Below are 21,323 nucleotides of genomic sequence, written 5' to 3'. Positions count from 1 at the left end.
GCGGACATGAATTTTTTACAAAAAATTGACAGGTGTCGTTTTCACGGTTTTCGAGGGTGCTGAATTTGATAAATTAATAAATGCACCTACGCGATTCTTACAAAACTTCTTTTATTTAACCCTAAAATTTAATTAACTTTAAATAATTCTATCTAAAAGTGGTGTAGATTAAGGAAACAAAAATGTTTTTCAAAAAAAAGACTTCCAAAGCCACTACTAAGTAAAAAAATATTGTTTCTATACGTATGTATGAAGTCAGGCGAACGTAACGTTTTAATTTCTAGTTTCTTTTTATGATCGCCCGACTTCATACATGTACCTATGCGTTTGGAAAACAAATGTTGGTTTTTTGAAAATTATTTTTATGATAAGCTTTTCAGTGTAAGTAATCAATGCTCGGTCAGTAAAATATCAATTCACCAGCAAAATTTTCCGGCCACACGGCTTAGGAGTTTCATTACCCTGCATCATCATGGTTGAGGAGTTCGGGAGGATTTTTTATAAAAAAATTAATGTCCGCCATCTTGGATTTCAGAATAAATGTCATCATCAAATTCAGCACCCTCGAAAACCCTGAAAACGACACCCATGTAAATTTTTTGTAAAAAAATTCATGTCCGCCATCTTGGATTTCAGAATTAATGTCATCATCAAATTCAGCACCCTCGAAAACCTTGAAAACGACACCCATGTCAATTTTTTGTAAAAAAATCCATGTCCGCCATCTTGGATTTCAGAATAAATGTCATCATCAAATTCAGCACCCTCGAAAACCCTGAAAACGACACCCGTGTAAATTTTTTGTAAAAAAAATCATGTCCGCCATCTTGAATTAATAAATAAAATAACATCTCGGAAAAGTGCACAATCAGTTAATACTTGATACACGCGCAATAATATGTATTTATGTAGGTGTGACACAAGGTGCCAACAAGTTCAAAAAATTCCCGTTGTGTAACAGTGTTACTCAACGGGAATGTTTTGAAATTGTTGGCCAGTGTTACACACGGGGGTGCGACTCAACGGGAATAACCCCAGATAGACGCGGTAGAAAGTGATGTACAGTGCGACAAGGCTATCTTGGCGCGTGGCGAAAATCGGAACTAACGTTGCCGTCAAGTGTCCCCTTTGTTCTAGTTTGAATAGTAATCTAAGCCTTTGTTCTCCAACAGCGCCCCCCTGTCAATCGGAAAACGCCAAGATCAAGTACCGAACGGGCGCCCTCCCGCGATTCGGCCCATAGGTATTACCGCGAGGTTGGTGGGGCCGGGAGGTGGAGGGATGCCTCCCTGTCAATGTCATTCGAGTGCCAAGTGTAAAGGATTATTTAAATATTAATACAAGGGTCATTTAATAAGTAGAGACAAATGGCTATAGCTCAAAAACGGTTTAAATTGTTCTGAATGACATTGTGAACAGTTCCAACACTTACTTGAACTTCCTCAGCTATCATTTCAACAGTCATTCTTCTGTTATCACGAATAAGTCCGTCAATCCTCGATTCCAACGAGGGACCAGAAACTTCCACTGGACGTCCACATCAGGGTTCATCACCTACACTTGTTCGGCCACTTTTAAACCGTACCCACTTGTAAACATTCGCACGGTTCATACAACTTTTACCGTACTGTATCAACATTCTAGAAAAAAATTCACTTGGTTTTACACCTTCCCTCTGCGACTAAAAATATAATGACAGCGCTACTCTTCTACGGTGCAATCTTCTAGTGGACTTGCCGTGGTGAAGGTGAACTAAAATTTGGAGGTTATGTTGACATAAAATGATGAAATAGCTGACCAGAGCATATCCCAAGGGTGCCAACTAACACCCCTGAAAAGATTGTACACATTCATTGAATAGTTTTAAAATTATAGAGTTTGTCTCTTTACTTATTGAATGACCCTCGTATATACACAAATATTTGGTGATGGATTCATTGAAAAAGTGAAATGTATTAAAATAAATTTTAATTCATACACACACGTTTTTTTAAATAATAATTGTCATTAATCAAACAATAGTTAACACGTATCTAATTATAAAACGACATTCATTTCCCAAACAATCGTAGTTCGTGACACACAAGCACACAATACAACTATCGATCACAGGCGGCTCAGTTACCCAGAGTTGTCTGTCAGTCCGGTCGGTGCGACTGGCGAGGTGGCGTCCATGGGATTCCAACACTACAACGTCGTCAAAGTAAAATGGACCTAAATGCCCACGATTTAGGGTGGAAAATGTAGTAGCACCGATTTCAACTTTACAAGGTTTTCACGCGGAGACTGTCTGGAAACGTGGACGAATTTGAGCGTTAGAACAAGGCTCATAAGGTGCAACTCATAGCGACGCTCTGCTCGTATCAACATCGGCATCGGCGTCCATGAGATCGGGCTCCAGGCCGGGCGGCGGCGGCGCGCGCGGCGCGGCGGCCAGCAGCGCGTCGCGCAGCCGCACGTAGCGGCGCTTGAAGGCGAGCCCGCAGCCGCGCGAGCGCCGGAACTCCAGCAGCGAGCGCGCGTCGCCCGCGCCGCACGCCACCGGCAGCGCGCGCGCGCGCATCTCCACGCCGCCGCCGCACTCGATGGCCAGCGCGCCGCCCGCCACGCGGCGCCACGGCGCGCGCTGCGCGTCCAGCACGGCGCCCAACGCGGCCAGCGCGGCGGCCGCGTCGCAGCGCAGCCACACGCGCGTCATGCGCCGCACGAGGCGCGCCAGCGCGTCGCCCGGCGTACCCTGCAACGACGGCACGTTCAATGCGACGGCGTTCCGACACTGTCAAGCGGCTTGAAGTCAAGCACGTACATTTGTGCTCGAGTCAAACATTTAGACCTTTTGCGATGTCTGCTTGATGCTGTCGATGTCGCCCGGCGGCGGCATATAGTCTCCGTACGTACCTGGTCGGGCGTGGCCAGCAGCAGGTCGTCTGCGGTGGCGGGCTGCGAGGAGCTCAGCATGGCGTCCATGTCGGCGGCGGCATATAGTCTCCGTACGTACCTGGTCGGGCGTGGCCAGCAGCAGGTCGTCTGCGGTGGCGGGCTGCGAGGAGCTCAGCATGGCGTCCATGTCGGCGGCGGCATATAGTCTCCGTACGTACCTGGTCGGGCGTGGCCAGCAGCAGGTCGTCTGCGGTGGCGGGCTGCGAGGAGCTCAGCATGGCGTCCATGTCGGCGGCGGCATATAGTCTCCGTACGTACCTGGTCGGGCGTGGCCAGCAGCAGGTCGTCTGCGGTGGCGGGCTGCGAGGAGCTCAGCATGGCGTCCATGTCGGCGGCGGCATATAGTCTCCGTACGTACCTGGTCGGGCGTGGCCAGCAGCAGGTCGTCTGCGGTGGCGGGCTGCGAGGAGCTCAGCATGGCGTCCATGTCGGCGGCGGCATATAGTCTCCGTACGTACCTGGTCGGGCGTGGCCAGCAGCAGGTCGTCTGCGGTGGCGGGCTGCGAGGAGCTCAGCATGGCGTCCATGTCGGCGGCGGCATATAGTCTCCGTACGTACCTGGTCGGGCGTGGCCAGCAGCAGGTCGTCTGCGGTGGCGGGCTGCGAGGAGCTCAGCATGGCGTCCATGTCGGCGGCGGCATATAGTCTCCGTACGTACCTGGTCGGGCGTGGCCAGCAGCAGGTCGTCTGCGGTGGCGGGCTGCGAGGAGCTCAGCATGGCGTCCATGTCGGCGGCGGCATATAGTCTCCGTACGTACCTGGTCGGGCGTGGCCAGCAGCAGGTCGTCTGCGGTGGCGGGCTGCGAGGAGCTCAGCATGGCGTCCATGTCGGCGGCGGCATATAGTCTCCGTACGTACCTGGTCGGGCGTGGCCAGCAGCAGGTCGTCTGCGGTGGCGGGCTGCGAGGAGCTCAGCATGGCGTCCATGTCGGCGGCGGCATATAGTCTCCGTACGTACCTGGTCGGGCGTGGCCAGCAGCAGGTCGTCTGCGGTGGCGGGCTGCGAGGAGCTCAGCATGGCGTCCATGTCGGCGGCGGCATATAGTCTCCGTACGTACCTGGTCGGGCGTGGCCAGCAGCAGGTCGTCTGCGGTGGCGGGCTGCGAGGAGCTCAGCATGGCGTCCATGTCGGCGGCGGCATATAGTCTCCGTACGTACCTGGTCGGGCGTGGCCAGCAGCAGGTCGTCTGCGGTGGCGGGCTGCGAGGAGCTCAGCATGGCGTCCATGTCGGCGGCGGCATATAGTCTCCGTACGTACCTGGTCGGGCGTGGCCAGCAGCAGGTCGTCTGCGGTGGCGGGCTGCGAGGAGCTCAGCATGGCGTCCATGTCGGCGGCGGCATATAGTCTCCGTACGTACCTGGTCGGGCGTGGCCAGCAGCAGGTCGTCTGCGGTGGCGGGCTGCGAGGAGCTCAGCATGGCGTCCATGTCGGCGGCGGCATATAGTCTCCGTACGTACCTGGTCGGGCGTGGCCAGCAGCAGGTCGTCTGCGGTGGCGGGCTGCGAGGAGCTCAGCATGGCGTCCATGTCGGCGGCGGCATATAGTCTCCGTACGTACCTGGTCGGGCGTGGCCAGCAGCAGGTCGTCTGCGGTGGCGGGCTGCGAGGAGCTCAGCATGGCGTCCATGTCGGCGGCGGTGAGCGCGCGCGCCGGCGTCGCGCCCGGCAGCGGTTGCGAGCTCCACGCGCGACGCGCGTCCGAGCTCTCTGCGTGCACACGCGGGGCGAGTTGCAGTTCAATCGATATGGTGTGCGAAGATAATTACAATACACGTAAATTGATAAGACTACATTACTACGTCATAATACATCACACACAACACGGGTACAGCGAGTAGACAACAGCTGGACACGCCCCATCGCTGGCAGTGCAGCGGCGCAGTGCTTTGGTAATCTAGCTTTATGAGCCTTCGACACGTCATGGAGCTAAATTGCCAAAGCGCCGCGCCGAGCCGCGCCGCGCCGCGCAGTGCCGAGCCGCGCGGCCGCGCTGAGGCACGAGGCGCCTCTGAGACCGAGCCACTCAGAGTCACCTAGTACCTGAGGCGGCCGCGCGGACTCCCCTCGGCGGACGATCGAGAGCCGCGCCTGCCGAACAAATCGTTAAAACACACGAGGAAAGTTCAGCAACAGGTGTAGGTATCGGTCTCACCGTCGTCGGCGCTCGCCAGCCAGCGCTCGGCGAGCAGCTCGTCGAGCGTGGCGCGGCGCGCGGCGCGGGGGCACAGCGCGCGGCGCAGCGCCGGCAGCGCGCCGCCCGCCTTGCGCCACACGCGCGCGCCGTCGCCGCCGCGCGCGCTCCACGCCGCGAAGCGCGCGTCGTCGTCGCTCGCGCGCTCCCACGGCAGCTCTGCGGACACGAGGCGCGTCACAATAAGCCGCTCCAACAATTTCAAAAAAATGTTTTGAAATTGTTGGCATCTTGTGTCAGTGTTACACACGGGGGTGTGACCCAACGGGAATAACCCCCACCAATTTCAAAACAATTTCAAGTAATTTTTTGAAATTGTTGGCACCTTGTGTCACACCTACATAAATACATATTATTGCGCGTGTAACGAGTATTAACTGAATGTGCACTTTTCCGGGATGTTATTTATTTTCAAATCCAAGATGGTGGATGAGAACTATTTACAAAATATTAGACATGGGACAATAATAAATACTAATTTAAAACATATATTCAAGTTACCCTGCATCATCAGGGTAGACGAGTTAATGTGATTTGAAAATAAATGTCATCATCAAATTCAGCGTCCTCGTAAACCCTGAAAACGACACGACACCCATGTCTAATATTTTGTAAATAGTTCTCATCCGCCACCTTGGGTTTGAAAACAAATGTCATCATCAAATTCAGCGTCTTCGAAAATCCTGAAAACGACACCCATGTCTAATATTTTGTAAATAGTTCCCATCCGCCATCTTGGATTTAAAAATAAATGTCATCATCAAATTCAGCGTCCTCGAAAACCCTGAACGTGACACTGGCGAAACACTCTGTGCCCAGCTGGCACACCTAAAAGCCAATAATTGGGAATTGAATTGAATTGAAAACCCTGAAAACGACACCCATCTAATATTTTGTAAATAGTTCTCATCCGCCATCTTGGATTTCAAAATAAATGTCATCATCAAATTCACGGTCCTCGAAAACCCTGAAAACGACACCCATGTCTAATTTTTTGTAAATAGTTCTCATCCGCCATCTTGGATTTGAAAATAAATAACATCCCGGAAAAGTGCACATTCAGTTAATATTCGTTACACGCGCAATAATATGTATTTATGTAGTTGTGACACAAGGTGCCAACAATTTCAAAAATTCCCGTTAAGTAACAGTGTTACTCAACGGGAATGTTTTGAAATTGGTGGCACCTTGTGTCCCAGTGTTACACACGGGGGTGTGACTCAACGGGAATAACACCGCTCCACTCGGTACGAGCGACGCCGAACGTCAAAATTTAATTATTTATTTGGAATTATCAAATAGACGGCCTTCTTCGTGAAATCCACATGCACTGTTACTTTTGTTTAACTTACTTTACTGTACTTAGTTTGCTAACCATTTTACTTTACTGTACTAAGTTTGCTAACCATTTTAATATTATCTTATTTAAAATTATGTTATAAAATCGAATTGAAATTACAGGTTTTTGTTTAAAAGATCAAGTATTATTAATAGGCTAGTTGACACTTTTTTTAAGTTGGTCTTAAATGGTTAATATTTGTCCTGTTAGATCAAAAAAATTAACACTATATTTTTTTACGCCCTAAAAACCGTAAAACTTTAATTTAAAAATATATTTTTCATAGACAGCTGAAAACACTGTCGGCCATGTTTGGCCTATTGATTATCTGTGCTCTGACGTCATGCATTTGTAAACAACAGCATAAACTTCCGTGACATAGGGATGACATTTCTTTGTTTACATATTTAATGACGTCACATCATGGCTGACAGCGTTTTCTGCGTTTCAAATAAAAATAAAAACTGTCTTTTTTCAAATTGGATTTATATATCCATCCTGCGTTTTTAATAATTGTTATTGATATATTTCGTTGTCTTAAGCAAAATACTATAATAAATAATAATTTATTGGACGAAATTAGATATGAGTCAAGTAGCCTATTAAACATGTCTTACATTATGCAACAAAAATTATTTGCTTTCTAACAAAATAACAATGAAATTATAATTAAGTACGAGTAATTAGTAATCAGCCTTATTAGACCTTAATTTTTAAATGTAAAACGACGCGCGAAGCGCACGGTGAGTCTATGTGAAACTGACACGAAGCCGCCCGCCCGCCCCCGCCACTGCGAAACGGCAACGTCGTACTCGAGCCACTCGCTTTCTTACGCAAAACTTCACCAATGTTTTAGCGGTAAATTTAAATTTGCGGGATCCGCGGATCTGCGTTTTGAAGGTGCGGGATCCAGCAGATTATTAAGTGGAGCGGGATCCCGCGGGAATGCCGGATCCCGTTTTGCGGGATTGCAATCCCTAGTCAAATGTTTATGACGTCACACCTGTGTATTTCACACAAACTGCCATACTAAGCGAGCGTTTCGACGTTTGATAATAAATCGCCGATTTGACTAGTAGTCCCCATCGGTCACAAATCCTGCACAAATCGGTGCACAACTAACACACACACACAGTCAAAATATAAGCTACTGAGTTTGAATCAAGATTTGATGTCTCTAAATACCTTCCGTATTTACATAACATCCTAGAGTCTAGAGTACACCACAATGTTACAAATGTGCAAGTTTGGTTATTAGTTACTGTTTCACACACACACATGGCTGACATGTACAATGCAGATAGCTTGTTATAAATACGTAAGACATAACATCCTAGACCTAGAGTGTAGACTAGACCACAATGTTACAAATGTGCAAGTTTGGTTATTAGTTACTGTTTCACACACACACATGGCTGACATGTACAATGCAGATAGCTTGTTATAAATACGTAAGACATAACATCCTAGACCTAGAGTGTAGACTAGACCACAATGTTACAAATGTGCAAGTTTGGTTATTAGTTACTGTTTCACACACACACATGGCTGACATGTACAATGCAGATAGCTTGTTATAAATACGTAAGACATAACATCCTAGACCTAGAGTGTAGACTAGACCACAATGTTACAAATGTGCAAGTTTGGTTATTAGTTACTGTTTCACACACACACATGGCTGACATGTACAATGCAGATAGCTTGTTATAAATACGTAAGACATAACATCCTAGACCTAGAGTGTAGACTAGACCACAATGTTACAAATGTGCAAGTTTGGTTATTAGTTACTGTTTCACACACACACATGGCTGTCATGTACAATGCAGATAGCTTGTTATAAATACGTAAGACATAACATCCTAGACCTAGAGTGTAGACTAGACCACAATGTTACAAATGTGCAAGTTTGGTTATTAGTTACTGTTTCACACACACACATGGCTGACATGTACAATGCAGATAGCTTGTTATAAATACTGAATACATCTATATATTATATAAAATTCAAAGTCCTGACTGACTGACTGACTGACTGACATAGATATCAACGCACCGCCTAAACCGCTGGTCCTAAAGACATGAAATTTGGAGGGTCTATTCTTTGTAAAGAGTAGGTATCCAATAAGAAAGGATTTTTCGAAATTCCACCCCTAAGTGGGTTAAATGGGGGATGGAAGTTTGTATGAAAGTCGGTCATTTGCATGAAAATTGGTATTTGGTTTTCGGTCACAAATGAAGAAATACGTGTTTCAGGATTTTTGGAAAATTCGCCCATAAGGGTGGTAAAATAGGGGATGTAAGTTTGTATGGGAAAGTTTTAATTATTGATATTATAATTGACTTGAAATTTGGAAAGTAGGTTTTTTCTTGAGGTTAGGTGTCAGCTAAGAAACGACTATGAGAAACCCCCCCCCCCACTAAAGGAGTGAAATGGGGGTTGGAAGGTTATATGTGTTATTCGGTGCTGTTCAGAGTGCGTGTCCTGATGTTATAATGTTTGTTTCTGAAAAAAAATGCCATTTGTTTCCTGTAGGCCACGCGGGCGAAGCCGCGGGCAGAAGCTAGTTCAGTTATATTAAAATCAATTTAATAAATTTTTAATTTAATTTTTTTTATTTGCAAGGACAATCAACAGGTTACACAAAAAGAAAACTTACAACTACACAAACAAGAACTAAATACATATAATGCAAATAAAACATCTGATTGCGTAAGTAGGCCACGCGGAGTCAATTCCGCTTCGTAGGCGGGGCATCAACCTGAGTGTTGCACACTATACATTGCGGGTTTGAAAAATACCAAATCACTAAAACTGCAAAATGAGGCAAAGTTATTGGTATTGGATTGTGTTTAGGTAGTATAACAATAACGCTAAGTTTTGCTAGCGTTCTGGTTACACCCTGTATACAACTGTCTCGCTTTAACTGTTACAAGGCTGAATAAGTAGGTAAGTAGTAGCCTCGGAACTAAATCCACGTTCGGTGTCCAACACTAGAATGGCATGTGCACGTGGGTAGCTCCGCTCCGCTCCACTCAGCTCCACTCCACTCCACTCCGCGCCGTCGCCGCAGCGCGCGCCGTAACTTCGGTACCATAACTTTAGGCCGCAGCACGCCTACAGCTAGGATACCAAAGATGCGGCCCGCGCCCCGCCCCGCCCCGCCCCGCCCCCCGCATCCGACACACACACACATATTACATTGGGATACACAACATGCTAAACAATATTTTTGGAACATTACACAAAATAATTGTATTTCTAGAAACAGCAGAAAATGATAACATTAATATAAATGCGAAAGTACCTCCTGTTTGTCTGTTACCTGTCCCCGGCCGAACGTCGCCGAGCACATCAGCTGATATGTAACACATCGTCATACAGGTGTGAGTGGCAGAGACGAAGCTCATATGAGATATTCAAGCATATACAGACACAAATAAACAAATTATTATTATTTCTAAATTACTAAATTATGTATTATTGAAAAAGTAATAATGATAAAAAAACCAAAAAAATTATACCTAATTATAAAAACTATTAAAAATTATTTAAAAAAGATGCTGGCGTGCGGCCAGTGAAGACCCGCTAACAGTCCTCTTGGAACTTGCTGGCGTGCGGCCAGTGAAGACCCGCTAACAGTCCTCTTGGAACTTGCTGGCGTGCGGCCAGTGAAGACCCGCTAACAGTCCTCTTGGAACTTGCTGGCGTGCGGCCAGTGAAGACCCGCTAACAGTCCTCTTGGAACTTGCTGGCGTGCGGCCAGTGAAGACCCGCTAACAGTCCTCTTGGAACCTGCTGGCGTGCGGCCAGTGAAGACCCGCTAACAGTCCTCTTGGAACCTGCTGGCGTGCGGCCAGTGAAGACCCGCTAACAGTCCTCTTGGAACCTGCTGGCGTGCGGCCAGTGAAGACCCGCTAACAGTCCTCTTGGAACCTGCTGGCGTGCGGCCAGTGAAGACCCGCTAACAGTCCTCTTGGAACTTGCTGGCGTGCGGCCAGTGAAGACCCGCTAACAGTCCTCTTGGAACTTGCTGGCGTGCGGCCAGTGAAGACCCGCTAACAGTCCTCTTGGAACTTGCTGGCGTGCGGCCAGTGAAGACCCGCTAACAGTCCTCTTGGAACTTGCTGGCGTGCGGCCAGTGAAGACCCGCTAACAGTCCTCTTGGAACCTGCTGGCGTGCGGCCAGTGAAGACCCGCTAACAGTCCTCTTGGAACCTGCTGGCGTGCGGCCAGTGAAGACCCGCTAACAGTCCTCTTGGAACCTGCTGGCGTGCGGCCAGTGAAGACCCGCTAACAGTCCTCTTGGAACCTGCTGGCGTGCGGCCAGTGAAGACCCGCTAACAGTCCTCTTGGAACCTGCTGGCGTGCGGCCAGTGAAGACCCGCTAACAGTCCTCTTGGAACCTGCTGGCGTGCGGCCAGTGAAGACCCGCTAACAGTCCTCTTGGAACCTGCTGGCGTGCGGCCAGTGAAGACCCGCTAACAGTCCTCTTGGAACCTGCTGGCGTGCGGCCAGTGAAGACCCGCTAACAGTCCTCTTGGAACCTGCTGGCGTGCGGCCAGTGAAGACCCGCTAACAGTCCTCTTGGAACCTGCTGGCGTGCGGCCAGTGAAGACCCGCTAACAGTCCTCTTGGAACCTGCTGGCGTGCGGCCAGTGAAGACCCGCTAACAGTCCTCTTGGAACCTGCTGGCGTGCGGCCAGTGAAGACCCGCTAACAGTCCTCTTGGAACCTGCTGGCGTGCGGCCAGTGAAGACCCGCTAACAGTCCTCTTGGAACCTGCTGGCGTGCGGCCAGTGAAGACCCGCTAACAGTCCTCTTGGAACTTGCTGGCGTGCGGCCAGTGAAGACCCGCTAACAGTCCTCTTGGAACCTGCTGGCGTGCGGCCAGTGAAGACCCGCTAACAGTCCTCTTGGAACCTGCTGGCGTGCGGCCAGTGAAGACCCGCTAACAGTCCTCTTGGAACCTGCTGGCGTGCGGCCAGTGAAGACCCGCTAACAGTCCTCTTGGAACCTGCTGGCGTGCGGCCAGTGAAGACCCGCTAACAGTCCTCTTGGAACTTGCTGGCGTGCGGCCAGTGAAGACCCGCTAACAGTCCTCTTGGAACCTGCTGGCGTGCGGCCAGTGAAGACCCGCTAACAGTCCTCTTGGAACCTGCTGGCGTGCGGCCAGTGAAGACCCGCTAACAGTCCTCTTGGAACTTGCTGGCGTGCGGCCAGTGAAGACCCGCTAACAGTCCTCTTGGAACCTGCTGGCGTGCGGCCAGTGAAGACCCGCTAACAGTCCTCTTGGAACCTGCTGGCGTGCGGCCAGTGAAGACCCGCTAACAGTCCTCTTGGAACTTGCTGGCGTGCGGCCAGTGAAGACCCGCTAACAGTCCTCTTGGAACCTGCTGGCGTGCGGCCAGTGAAGACCCGCTAACAGTCCTCTTGGAACCTGCTGGCGTGCGGCCAGTGAAGACCCGCTAAAGGTTCGTACGCACCTGAGCGGCGCGGCGCGGCGCTTCAGCGAGCTGCACGTCGCGGCACAGAGCTTCAAAATATCATTTCTATCATTTTGTATGGCGCATATCGCACTAGAGCGGCGCTGCACAGCGCTTCACCGCGCGTTGCCGCGCGGCACGGCTGGAGAGAATATTTTGAAGCGCAGCGAAGCGACGCGCAGTGCAGTGACGCTAGTGCGACATACCCAGCGGCGCGGCGCGGCGCTTCGCGCTCGTACGCGAACGGGTATAAAAGTGACGCGCAAGTGACGCGAGGTGCCGCGTACTGAAGTTGTAGTGCGGTAGGCACCGTCGAGCGGCCTGAGGTGACGCGTTCTGCAGTCGGACTGAAGCGCCGCGCCGCGCCGCTCAGGTGCGTACGAACCTTTACAGTCCTCTGTAGTGACATCGCCCCTTCAGTAAAGTCGCCGATTCCGAGCGAGAGTGGGAGAACAAACTATTACCTACAATGTACTTACATTACATTTGTTAGTAAAGGGGCTCTTACTTCATCGCTCGCTATTAAAACTATTAAGAAGACTTTTATCACACGGGCGATAATAGTATTTTATGAAACTATTGCATGAAAAGGTATTCATTACCTTCACAGTATTTAGTATCTTCCGAATGTGTCAAACCATCTTTCTCCAGAAAAAAACCGTGACCAACAAAAATAATAACACAGTAAATAACATATGAATATAGCGTATATATGTCTGCGTAGTGCGTACTGACCGCCGGCGAGCATCGCGAGCAGCACGAGCGCGGCGCTCCACACGTCGGCGGGCGGCGCGCGGTAGGGCGCGCGCGGCGCCGTCAGCACCTCGGGCGCGGCGTAGGGCAGCGTGCCGCACACGCGCGCCAGGCGCCGCTCGCGCGCGCCCACGCGGAACAGCGTCGCCATGCCGAAGTCGGAGATCTTGAGGCGGTCGCGCGCGTCCAGCAGCAGGTTCTCGGGCTTGAGGTCGCGGTGCGCCACGCCGCGCGCGTGCAGGTAGCGCAGGCCGGCCAGCAGCTGGCGCGCGTAGCGGCGCGCGCGCGGCGCCGGCATGCCGCGGTCGGGCTCGATGCGGTCGAACAGCTCGCCGCCCTGCGCGTACTCCAGGAACAGGTAGTGCAGCGCGCCGTGGCGCCGCGCGCCCAGGCAGCGCAGCACGTGCGGGTGGCGCAGCGCGCGGTGCAGCGCCGCCTCGCGCGCCTCGCCCGCCGCCTCCGCCTCGGCGCGCACCGCCTTCAGCGCCACGCACGCGCCCGTCGCCGAGTGCACCAGCAGCCGCACCCTGCACAGTGCACAATTAGCCGCACGAAGCGTCCAACTACTCTGCATCTTGTTTTGTGACTCCACATTGGCACCACTTTCAGTGTGTAGTTATTGCAGTCGTTGTTTATTTTTTTTGAATATTTTATTACACAATTTTGAGTGGCTCCATTGTACTAGAATATGCTATGCCTGATTAAACACTCTACCGCTTACTAAACTGTTACACTGATCGCGACCAATTAACTCTTGTCCATTGAGGTGTTCCGTTCTCCATCTCTGAAGATATTCATCAGATCTTCACCAAACTGTAATGGAACCACCTCTGAAGTATGATAGGTCATACATATTTGTAGGTTGGTGTAGCCCAAACATACATACTTGTAGGTTGGTGTAGCCCAAACATACATACTTGTAGGTTGGTGTAGCCCAAACATACATACTTGTAGGTTGGTGTAGCCCAAACATACATACTTGTAGGTTGGTGTAGCCCAAACATACATACTTGTAGGTTGGTGTAACCCAAACATACATACTTGTAGGTTGGTGTAGCCCAAACATACATACTTGTAGGTTGGTGTAGCCCAAACATACATACTTGTAGGTTGGTGTAGCCCAAACATACATACTTGTAGGTTGGTGTAGCCCAAACATACATACTTGTAGGTTGGTGTAACCCAAACATACATACTTGTAGGTTGGTGTAGCCCAAACATACATACTTGTAGGTTGGTGTAGCCCAAACATACATACTTGTAGGTTGGTGTAGCCCAAACATACATACTTGTAGGTTGGTGTAGCCCAAACATACATACTTGTAGGTTGGTGTAACCCAAACATACATACTTGTAGGTTGGTGTAGCCCAAACATACATACTTGTAGGATGGTGTAGCCCAAACAAAAAGAATCATCAAAAAAATATTTCCGAATATTAAAAACCGACTTCCAAAACCACTACAAAGTAAAAAATAATTTTTGTTTGTACACGTGTATGTATGTTGAAGTCGGGCGAGCTTCACGCTTTGATTTCTAGTTACTTTTATGGATTTCAGAATAAATGTCATCATCAAATTCAGCACCCTCGAAAACCCTGAAAACGACACCCATGTCAATTTTTTGTAAAAAAATCTATGTCCGCCATCTTGGATTTCAGAATAAATGTCATCATCAAATTCAGCACCCTCGAAAACCCTAAAAACGACACCCATGTAAATTTTTTGTAAAAAAAATTCATGTCCGCCATCTTGGATTTATAAATAAATAACATCCCGGAAAAGTGCACAATCAGTTAATACTTGATACACGCGCAATAATATGTATTTATGTAGGTGTGACACAAGGTGCCAACAAGTTCAAAAAATTCCCGTTGTGTAACAGTGTTACTCAACGGGAATGTTTTGAAATTTTTGGCACCTTGTGTCTCAGTGTTACACACGGGGGTGTGACTCAACGGGAATAACTCGTGCTGTACCCTACATCATCAGGGTTGAAGAGTTGGGGCTTGGAGCCCAAGCATAAAGTCGTTGCTTGGTACCTACAATATTGATTAACTATAAACATTTCCTGAATCTTGATAACTTAGGCGGGGGCAGTAACTTAACAGATTTTTTATATCCTTATTTTTTTTCTCTTTTTAGGGTTCCGTAGCCGAAAGGCAAAAAACGGAACCCTTATATGTAGATTCGTCATGTCTGTCTGGATGTATGTCACAGCCACTTTTTTCCGAAACTATAAGAGCTATACTGTTGAAACTTGGTAAGTGTAAGATGTATTCTGTGTTTGGGGCTCCCCATACAATATAAAATACTACATAGAAAGTTTTCGAACGTTTCTTGAGATAACAAACTGAAGAAATGCCGAATCCAGAGTGTTCTAAATTCAAAACACTTTCTCACCCAGTGGGGTGAGCAAAAACGACGACTTTTGCTCATTGGTTGTAACCACCACACGAGTAGATACGAGCAGCAGCGCGACGGCACACGGCCAGTTCCGCCTCGACGATCGCACCACACGAGTAGATACGAGCAGCAGCGCGACGGCACACGGCCAGTTCCGCCTCGACGATCGCACCACACGAGTAGATACGAGCAGCAGCGCGACGGCACACGGCCAGTTCCGCCTCGACGATCGCACCACACGAGTAGATACGAGCAGCAGCGCGACGGCACACGGCCAGTTCCGCCTCGACGATCGCACCACACGAGTAGATACGAGCAGCAGCGCGACGGCACACGGCCAGTTCCGCCTCGACGATCGCACCACACGAGTAGATACGAGCAGCAGCGCGACGGCACACGGCCAGTTCCGCCTCGACGATCGCACCACACGAGTAGATACGAGCAGCAGCGCGACGGCACACGGCCAGTTCCGCCTCGACGATCGCACCACACGAGTAGATACGAGCAGCAGCGCGACGGCACACGGCCAGTTCCGCCTCGACGATCGCACCACACGAGTAGATACGAGCAGCAGCGCGACGGCACACGGCCAGTTCCGCCTCGACGATCGCACCACACGAGTAGATACGAGCAGCAGCGCGACGGCACACGGCCAGTTCCGCCTCGACGATCGCACCACACGAGTAGATACGAGCAGCAGCGCGACGGCACACGGCCAGTTCCGCCTCGACGATCGCACCACACGAGTAGATACGAGCAGCAGCGCGACGGCACACGGCCAGTTCCGCCTCGACGATCGCACCACACGAGTAGATACGAGCAGCAGCGCGACGGCACACGGCCAGTTCCGCCTCGACGATCGCACCACACGAGTAGATACGAGCAGCAGCGCGACGGCACACGGCCAGTTCCGCCTCGACGATCGCACCACACGAGTAGATACGAGCAGCAGCGCGACGGCACACGGCCAGTTCCGCCTCGACGATCGCACCACACGAGTAGATACGAGCAGCAGCGCGACGGCACACGGCCAGTTCCGCCTCGACGATCGCACCACACGAGTAGATACGAGCAGCAGCGCGACGGCACACGGCCAGTTCCGCCTCGACGATCGCACCACACGAGTAGATACGAGCAGCAGCGCGACGGCACACGGCCAGTTCCGCCTCGACGATCGCACCACACGAGTAGATACGAGCAGCAGCGCGACGGCACACGGCCAGTTCCGCCTCGACGATCGCACCACACGAGTAGATACGAGCAGCAGCGCGACGGCACACGGCCAGTTCCGCCTCGACGATCGCACCACACGAGTAGATACGAGCAGCAGCGCGACGGCACACGGCCAGTTCCGCCTCGACGATCGCACCACACGAGTAGATACGAGCAGCAGCGCGACGGCACACGGCCAGTTCCGCCTCGACGATCGCACCACACGAGTAGATACGAGCAGCAGCGCGACGGCACACGGCCAGTTCCGCCTCGACGATCGCACCACACGAGTAGATACGAGCAGCAGCGCGACGGCACACGGCCAGTTCCGCCTCGACGATCGCACCACACGAGTAGATACGAGCAGCAGCGCGACGGCACACGGCCAGTTCCGCCTCGACGATCGCACCACACGAGTAGATACGAGCAGCAGCGCGACGGCACACGGCCAGTTCCGCCTCGACGATCGCACCACACGAGTAGATACGAGCAGCAGCGCGACGGCACACGGCCAGTTCCGCCTCGACGATCGCACCACACGAGTAGATACGAGCAGCAGCGCGACGGCACACGGCCAGTTCCGCCTCGACGATCGCACCACACGAGTAGATACGAGCAGCAGCGCGACGGCACACGGCCAGTTCCGCCTCGACGATCGCACCACACGAGTAGATACGAGCAGCAGCGCGACGGCACACGGCCAGTTCCGCCTCGACGATCGCACCACACGAGTAGATACGAGCAGCAGCGCGACGGCACACGGCCAGTTCCGCCTCGACGATCGCACCACACGAGTAGATACGAGCAGCAGCGCGACGGCACACGGCCAGTTCCGCCTCGACGATCGCACCACACGAGTAGATACGAGCAGCAGCGCGACGGCACACGGCCAGTTCCGCCTCGACGATCGCGCCGCGTGACGTCACTGCTGCACACCACCTATCCCCGTGCGACGGCGGCGGCACTGACCGCGCGAGGTGCTCACACTCTCAAGGACGCAGACACACGGCCAGTTCCGCCTCGACGATCGCACCACACGAGTAGATACGAGCAGCAGCGCGACGGCACACGGCCAGTTCCGCCTCGACGATCGCGCCGCGTGACGTCACTGCTGCACACCACCTATCCCCGTGCGACGGCGGCGGCACTGACCGCGCGAGGTGCTCACACTCTCAAGGACGCAGACACACGGCCAGTTCCGCCTCGACGATCGCGCCGCGTGACGTCACTGCTGCACACCACCTATCCCCGTGCGACGGCGGCGGCACTGACCGCGCGAGGTGCTCACACTCTCAAGGACGCAGGCACACGGCCAGTTCCGCCTCGACGATCGCGCCGCGTGACGTCACTGCTGCACACCACCTATCCCCGTGCGACGGCGGCGGCACTGACCGCGCGAGGTGCTCACACTCTCAAGGACGCAGGCACACGGCCAGTTCCGCCTCGACGATCGCGCCGCGTGACGTCACTGCTGCACACCACCTATCCCCGTGCGACGGCGGCGGCACTGACCGCGCGAGGTGCTCACACTCTCAAGGACGCAGGCACACGGCCAGTTCCGCCTCGACGATCGCGCCGCGTGACGTCACTGCTGCACACCACCTATCCCCTTGCGACGGCGGCGGCACTGACCGCGCGAGGTGCTCACACTCTCAAGGACGCAGACACACGGCCAGTTCCGCCTCGACGATCGCGCCGCGTGACGTCACTGCTGCACACCACCTATCCCCGTGCGACGGCGGCGGCACTGACCGCGCGAGGTGCTCACACTCTCAAGGACGCAGACACACGGCCAGTTCCGCCTCGACGATCGCGCCGCGTGACGTCACTGCTGCACACCACCTATCCCCGTGCGACGGCGGCGGCACTGACCGCGCGAGGTGCTCACACTCTCAAGGACGCAGACACACGGCCAGTTCCGCCTCGACGATCGCGCCGCGTGACGTCACTGCTGCACACCACCTATCCCCGTGCGACGGCGGCGGCACTGACCGCGCGAGGTGCTCACACTCTCAAGGACGCAGACACACGGCCAGTTCCGCCTCGACGATCGCGCCGCGTGACGTCACTGCTGCACACCACCTATCCCCGTGCAAGACAGGCTCGCGCACCGGACGCGACCTCCGAGTCCATTTTTTCAACATTTTGTACGATAAATCAAAAACTATAGCATAAAAATAAATAAAAATCTGCCTTAGAATGTACAGGTAAACTCATTTCACTTGATGCCCCACTCGGTATATTAATGTTCCTTGGAAGGTTGAAAATACTAATTATTTGTTCATGAATATAATATTTAGTTTTCATGATGTAACCACAGATTCGCGATTTTTAACTCAATAGAAAGAAGTTTGCAAGATGGCTCCTTAAAAATTTCTGGATCTAACTGTTCAATCCTGATGCTGCAAGGTTCCTGCCTGCTAAAGTTATGGTGGGATCCAGGAACGGTCGGTGGCAAAACAATATTATAGGTGCTGAGCAGACTTGTGACACAACACTAGGAGGAGGTACCATGCATGTGCTTCCAAGCGTGTGTGTGTGTGCAAGCAGTGGGCCACGTCCTTGTCGAAGTGCTCACGACGCGGCCCAGTAGCAGCGTGTGTGTGTGCAAGCAGTGGGCCACGTCCTTGTCGAAGTGCTCACGACGCGGCCCAGTAGCAGCGTGTGTGTGTGTGCAAGCAGTGGGCCACGTCCTTGTCGAAGTGCTCACGACGCGGCCCAGTAGTTGCCGTGCGTGCTCTGTGCGTGTGCGTGTGGTTGTGTCGTTGTTTCACTTTGTGTTTACAACTGCCTCTAGTTTCTGCTGACTTTAGACTATCTTCTAGGCGAGTTCAACTTGCACTGCATCATCACTTGTCACCAGGTGATGATGCACTGCACCATCACTTGCCACCAGGTGAAGATGCAGTTGTAAGTGCAGTCAAACACTAGTCTATTTAAAAAAAAATCAGAATCCCAAGTGTAAGTAAAAACCCAAGTGTATGTAAAAAGCATGCCACTGTCGATTTACAGGGAACCTTTCAGCTTTATAAAGAAACGAAGGTTTGGCTCGCCCGGGCTCCTGGTCCACCATGTAAACTAGTATAGAAGATAAGGGCTCCAGATATTTTGCCAAAAATGCCCATATTGTGAGGGACAAGTGAAATGTGCATTGATGTACAAAGTGATCGAGATCTTGAATTCCAATAATTAGTTTCTGACAGGTATCTGTACCCGAGCTGGCAGACTTGCTGGACCTCTGCCTCCTGTTGGGCTGGTGGGGGTTTGCCCCCAATCAAATATAACTTCGCAAGGAAACCTGCCAATCTGCACTCAGTCAGTGTACAGAGAGGAGAGCCGTGCTCTGTAGTGAGCCGGCGATGGGTTGATCACCATGATGATGAATATGTAGTCTCAAATCTGGCAAGTCCCAATACATCTCAACATTCATAATAATGAAACTGAAGGAGTGTTTGTCTGTATAAACTACTTAAGTATTTCACTGAAGCGGTAACAGCTCCTCAGTTCAGGACTCGGCTGCAGTCCTGTGGTGATGGATTCAGTACTATATTGTGATTCATACAAAACCTAGTTTAGTTCATTTTAAACACTAATTGTGATAGTTTGTGTCCTGAGAACACATATTCAGTATATTTACCAAATGAATTTGTTATCAGTAATATGTAACACATAACCAAACCACAGCCAACGCCAATACAAAGAGGCTAGTTCTACACAACTGAAGTGACGGCTCCCCGTAGAACATGTCTTGTTCCAAGTGGCCACCATGTTGGCCACAGGGTATAGATAGTTACGAAGCTCCAAGCATGTTATTCAATTGAATCCTGTTCATAATTTGTATTACATTACACTGACCTTACTTACACTCACTATTGTTCATGGTAACACACAATTGTATCCAATATTTTTACCGAAATGTGGTTTAAACAATATAAAAGTCAATGCAATGCTTAACATTATAGTATTAAACTGATGGTGCATATTTTCAGTACGATATTCACTGCCATTGTTTTTACGACAAGCTAGGCGCCATCCTCTAACCAGCTGTTATCATCCTTCGTACTCGCAAAACATACTCGCCCTAGCGCTAAGGTTAGGTGGGAAATATAAAGCGCACTCACTCTCCGTAGGCGCCCTCGCCCAGCACCTGCGCCACCAGCCAGCCCTCCACGAACTCGCCCGCCATGCGCCGCGCCCGCCTCAGCGCGAGCCGGCTCCGGCAGACCACGCCGCTCCTTCACCGATGTCCATTTTTTTCCGTAAACTGTGGCCAACAATTCGATAAAAATAAGAAAAAGGAAGCAGACGACCGCGTGGCGATTCCGATGCGATCGATTTCGACGAGTATATGCAGTAAATCGTTCCAAAAATTATTCTAAATGGCGGAAGGCACGTGGAGTCTGGCGAACAAAGCCCGTGCCGAACGCGGCCGTCGCCCCGGGGCGGCCGCCTCGCCCGATAACGGTGTCGCTTGCCGAATAATGAGTAGAACGGTTTAAGATGAACGTTGATGATTAAATCCTCTTCAAATCCAATATTGTCCGATAAAGCGATCGACTAACCTTTTCAACGACTTCAACACCATTTTGCCATTTTTTCTTTTTCCTTTCCTCTACAAATTATTCGTTCACCAATCGTCGACCAACCCGACCGCGCCATCGTATCAATCGGCTTTTTTTCGAATGAAAAGATCAATGGCTACAAACGTTCAGAAATGATTTTATAAGATATTTTAAATTAAATTAGATATAATTAAACCAAAAGTACGTTGAATAGCAGAAATAAGAATAGAAAATAGATCAATATTTAAGAAAATCTTGCGCAAAAGGCCAAAATATTAATTAATCATTATTATATTTAAAGTATGTACAGTAGACATGGGTAACATTGGTATTACCAAGCGGGGGCCGCGGAGGTAGTACACAGAGCCAGTAGATAGCATAGAGATAGTATACATTCATCTAAGGTAGAAAAAATCTATAATGACAGTTGAC

At 51.0% G+C, this 21,323-nt stretch overlaps 1 protein-coding gene across 2 annotated transcripts; it reads right to left on the bottom strand.

Moving 5' to 3' along the window:
• Positions 1-1,951: 1,951 nt before the first annotated feature.
• On the bottom strand, positions 1,952-21,027 carry grp (serine/threonine-protein kinase grp). Of its 2 annotated transcripts, XM_069500470.1 has the most exons (6): positions 20,892-21,027; positions 20,451-20,593; positions 12,696-13,240; positions 5,093-5,290; positions 4,499-4,647; positions 1,952-2,737 (listed from the first exon to the last, which is right to left on the bottom strand). In XM_069500470.1, exons 2-6 carry the CDS (start codon positions 20,513-20,515, stop codon positions 2,342-2,344), a joined length of 1,353 nt encoding a protein of 450 aa, XP_069356571.1. In that variant the 5' UTR covers positions 20,516-20,593; positions 20,892-21,027; the 3' UTR covers positions 1,952-2,341. The 2 variants fall into 2 exon arrangements, with proteins under 2 accessions (XP_069356571.1, XP_069356572.1); XM_069500471.1 differs by lacking the exon at positions 5,093-5,290.
• Between the last annotated feature and the right edge of the window lie 296 nt (positions 21,028-21,323).

This window comes from Maniola hyperantus, chromosome 8 (genome assembly GCF_902806685.2).
Source record: "Maniola hyperantus chromosome 8, iAphHyp1.2, whole genome shotgun sequence".
NCBI lineage: Eukaryota > Metazoa > Arthropoda > Insecta > Lepidoptera > Nymphalidae > Maniola > Maniola hyperantus.
Note: the sequence above shows the minus strand (reverse complement) of the source record. Positions and strands in the feature narration are given on the sequence as shown.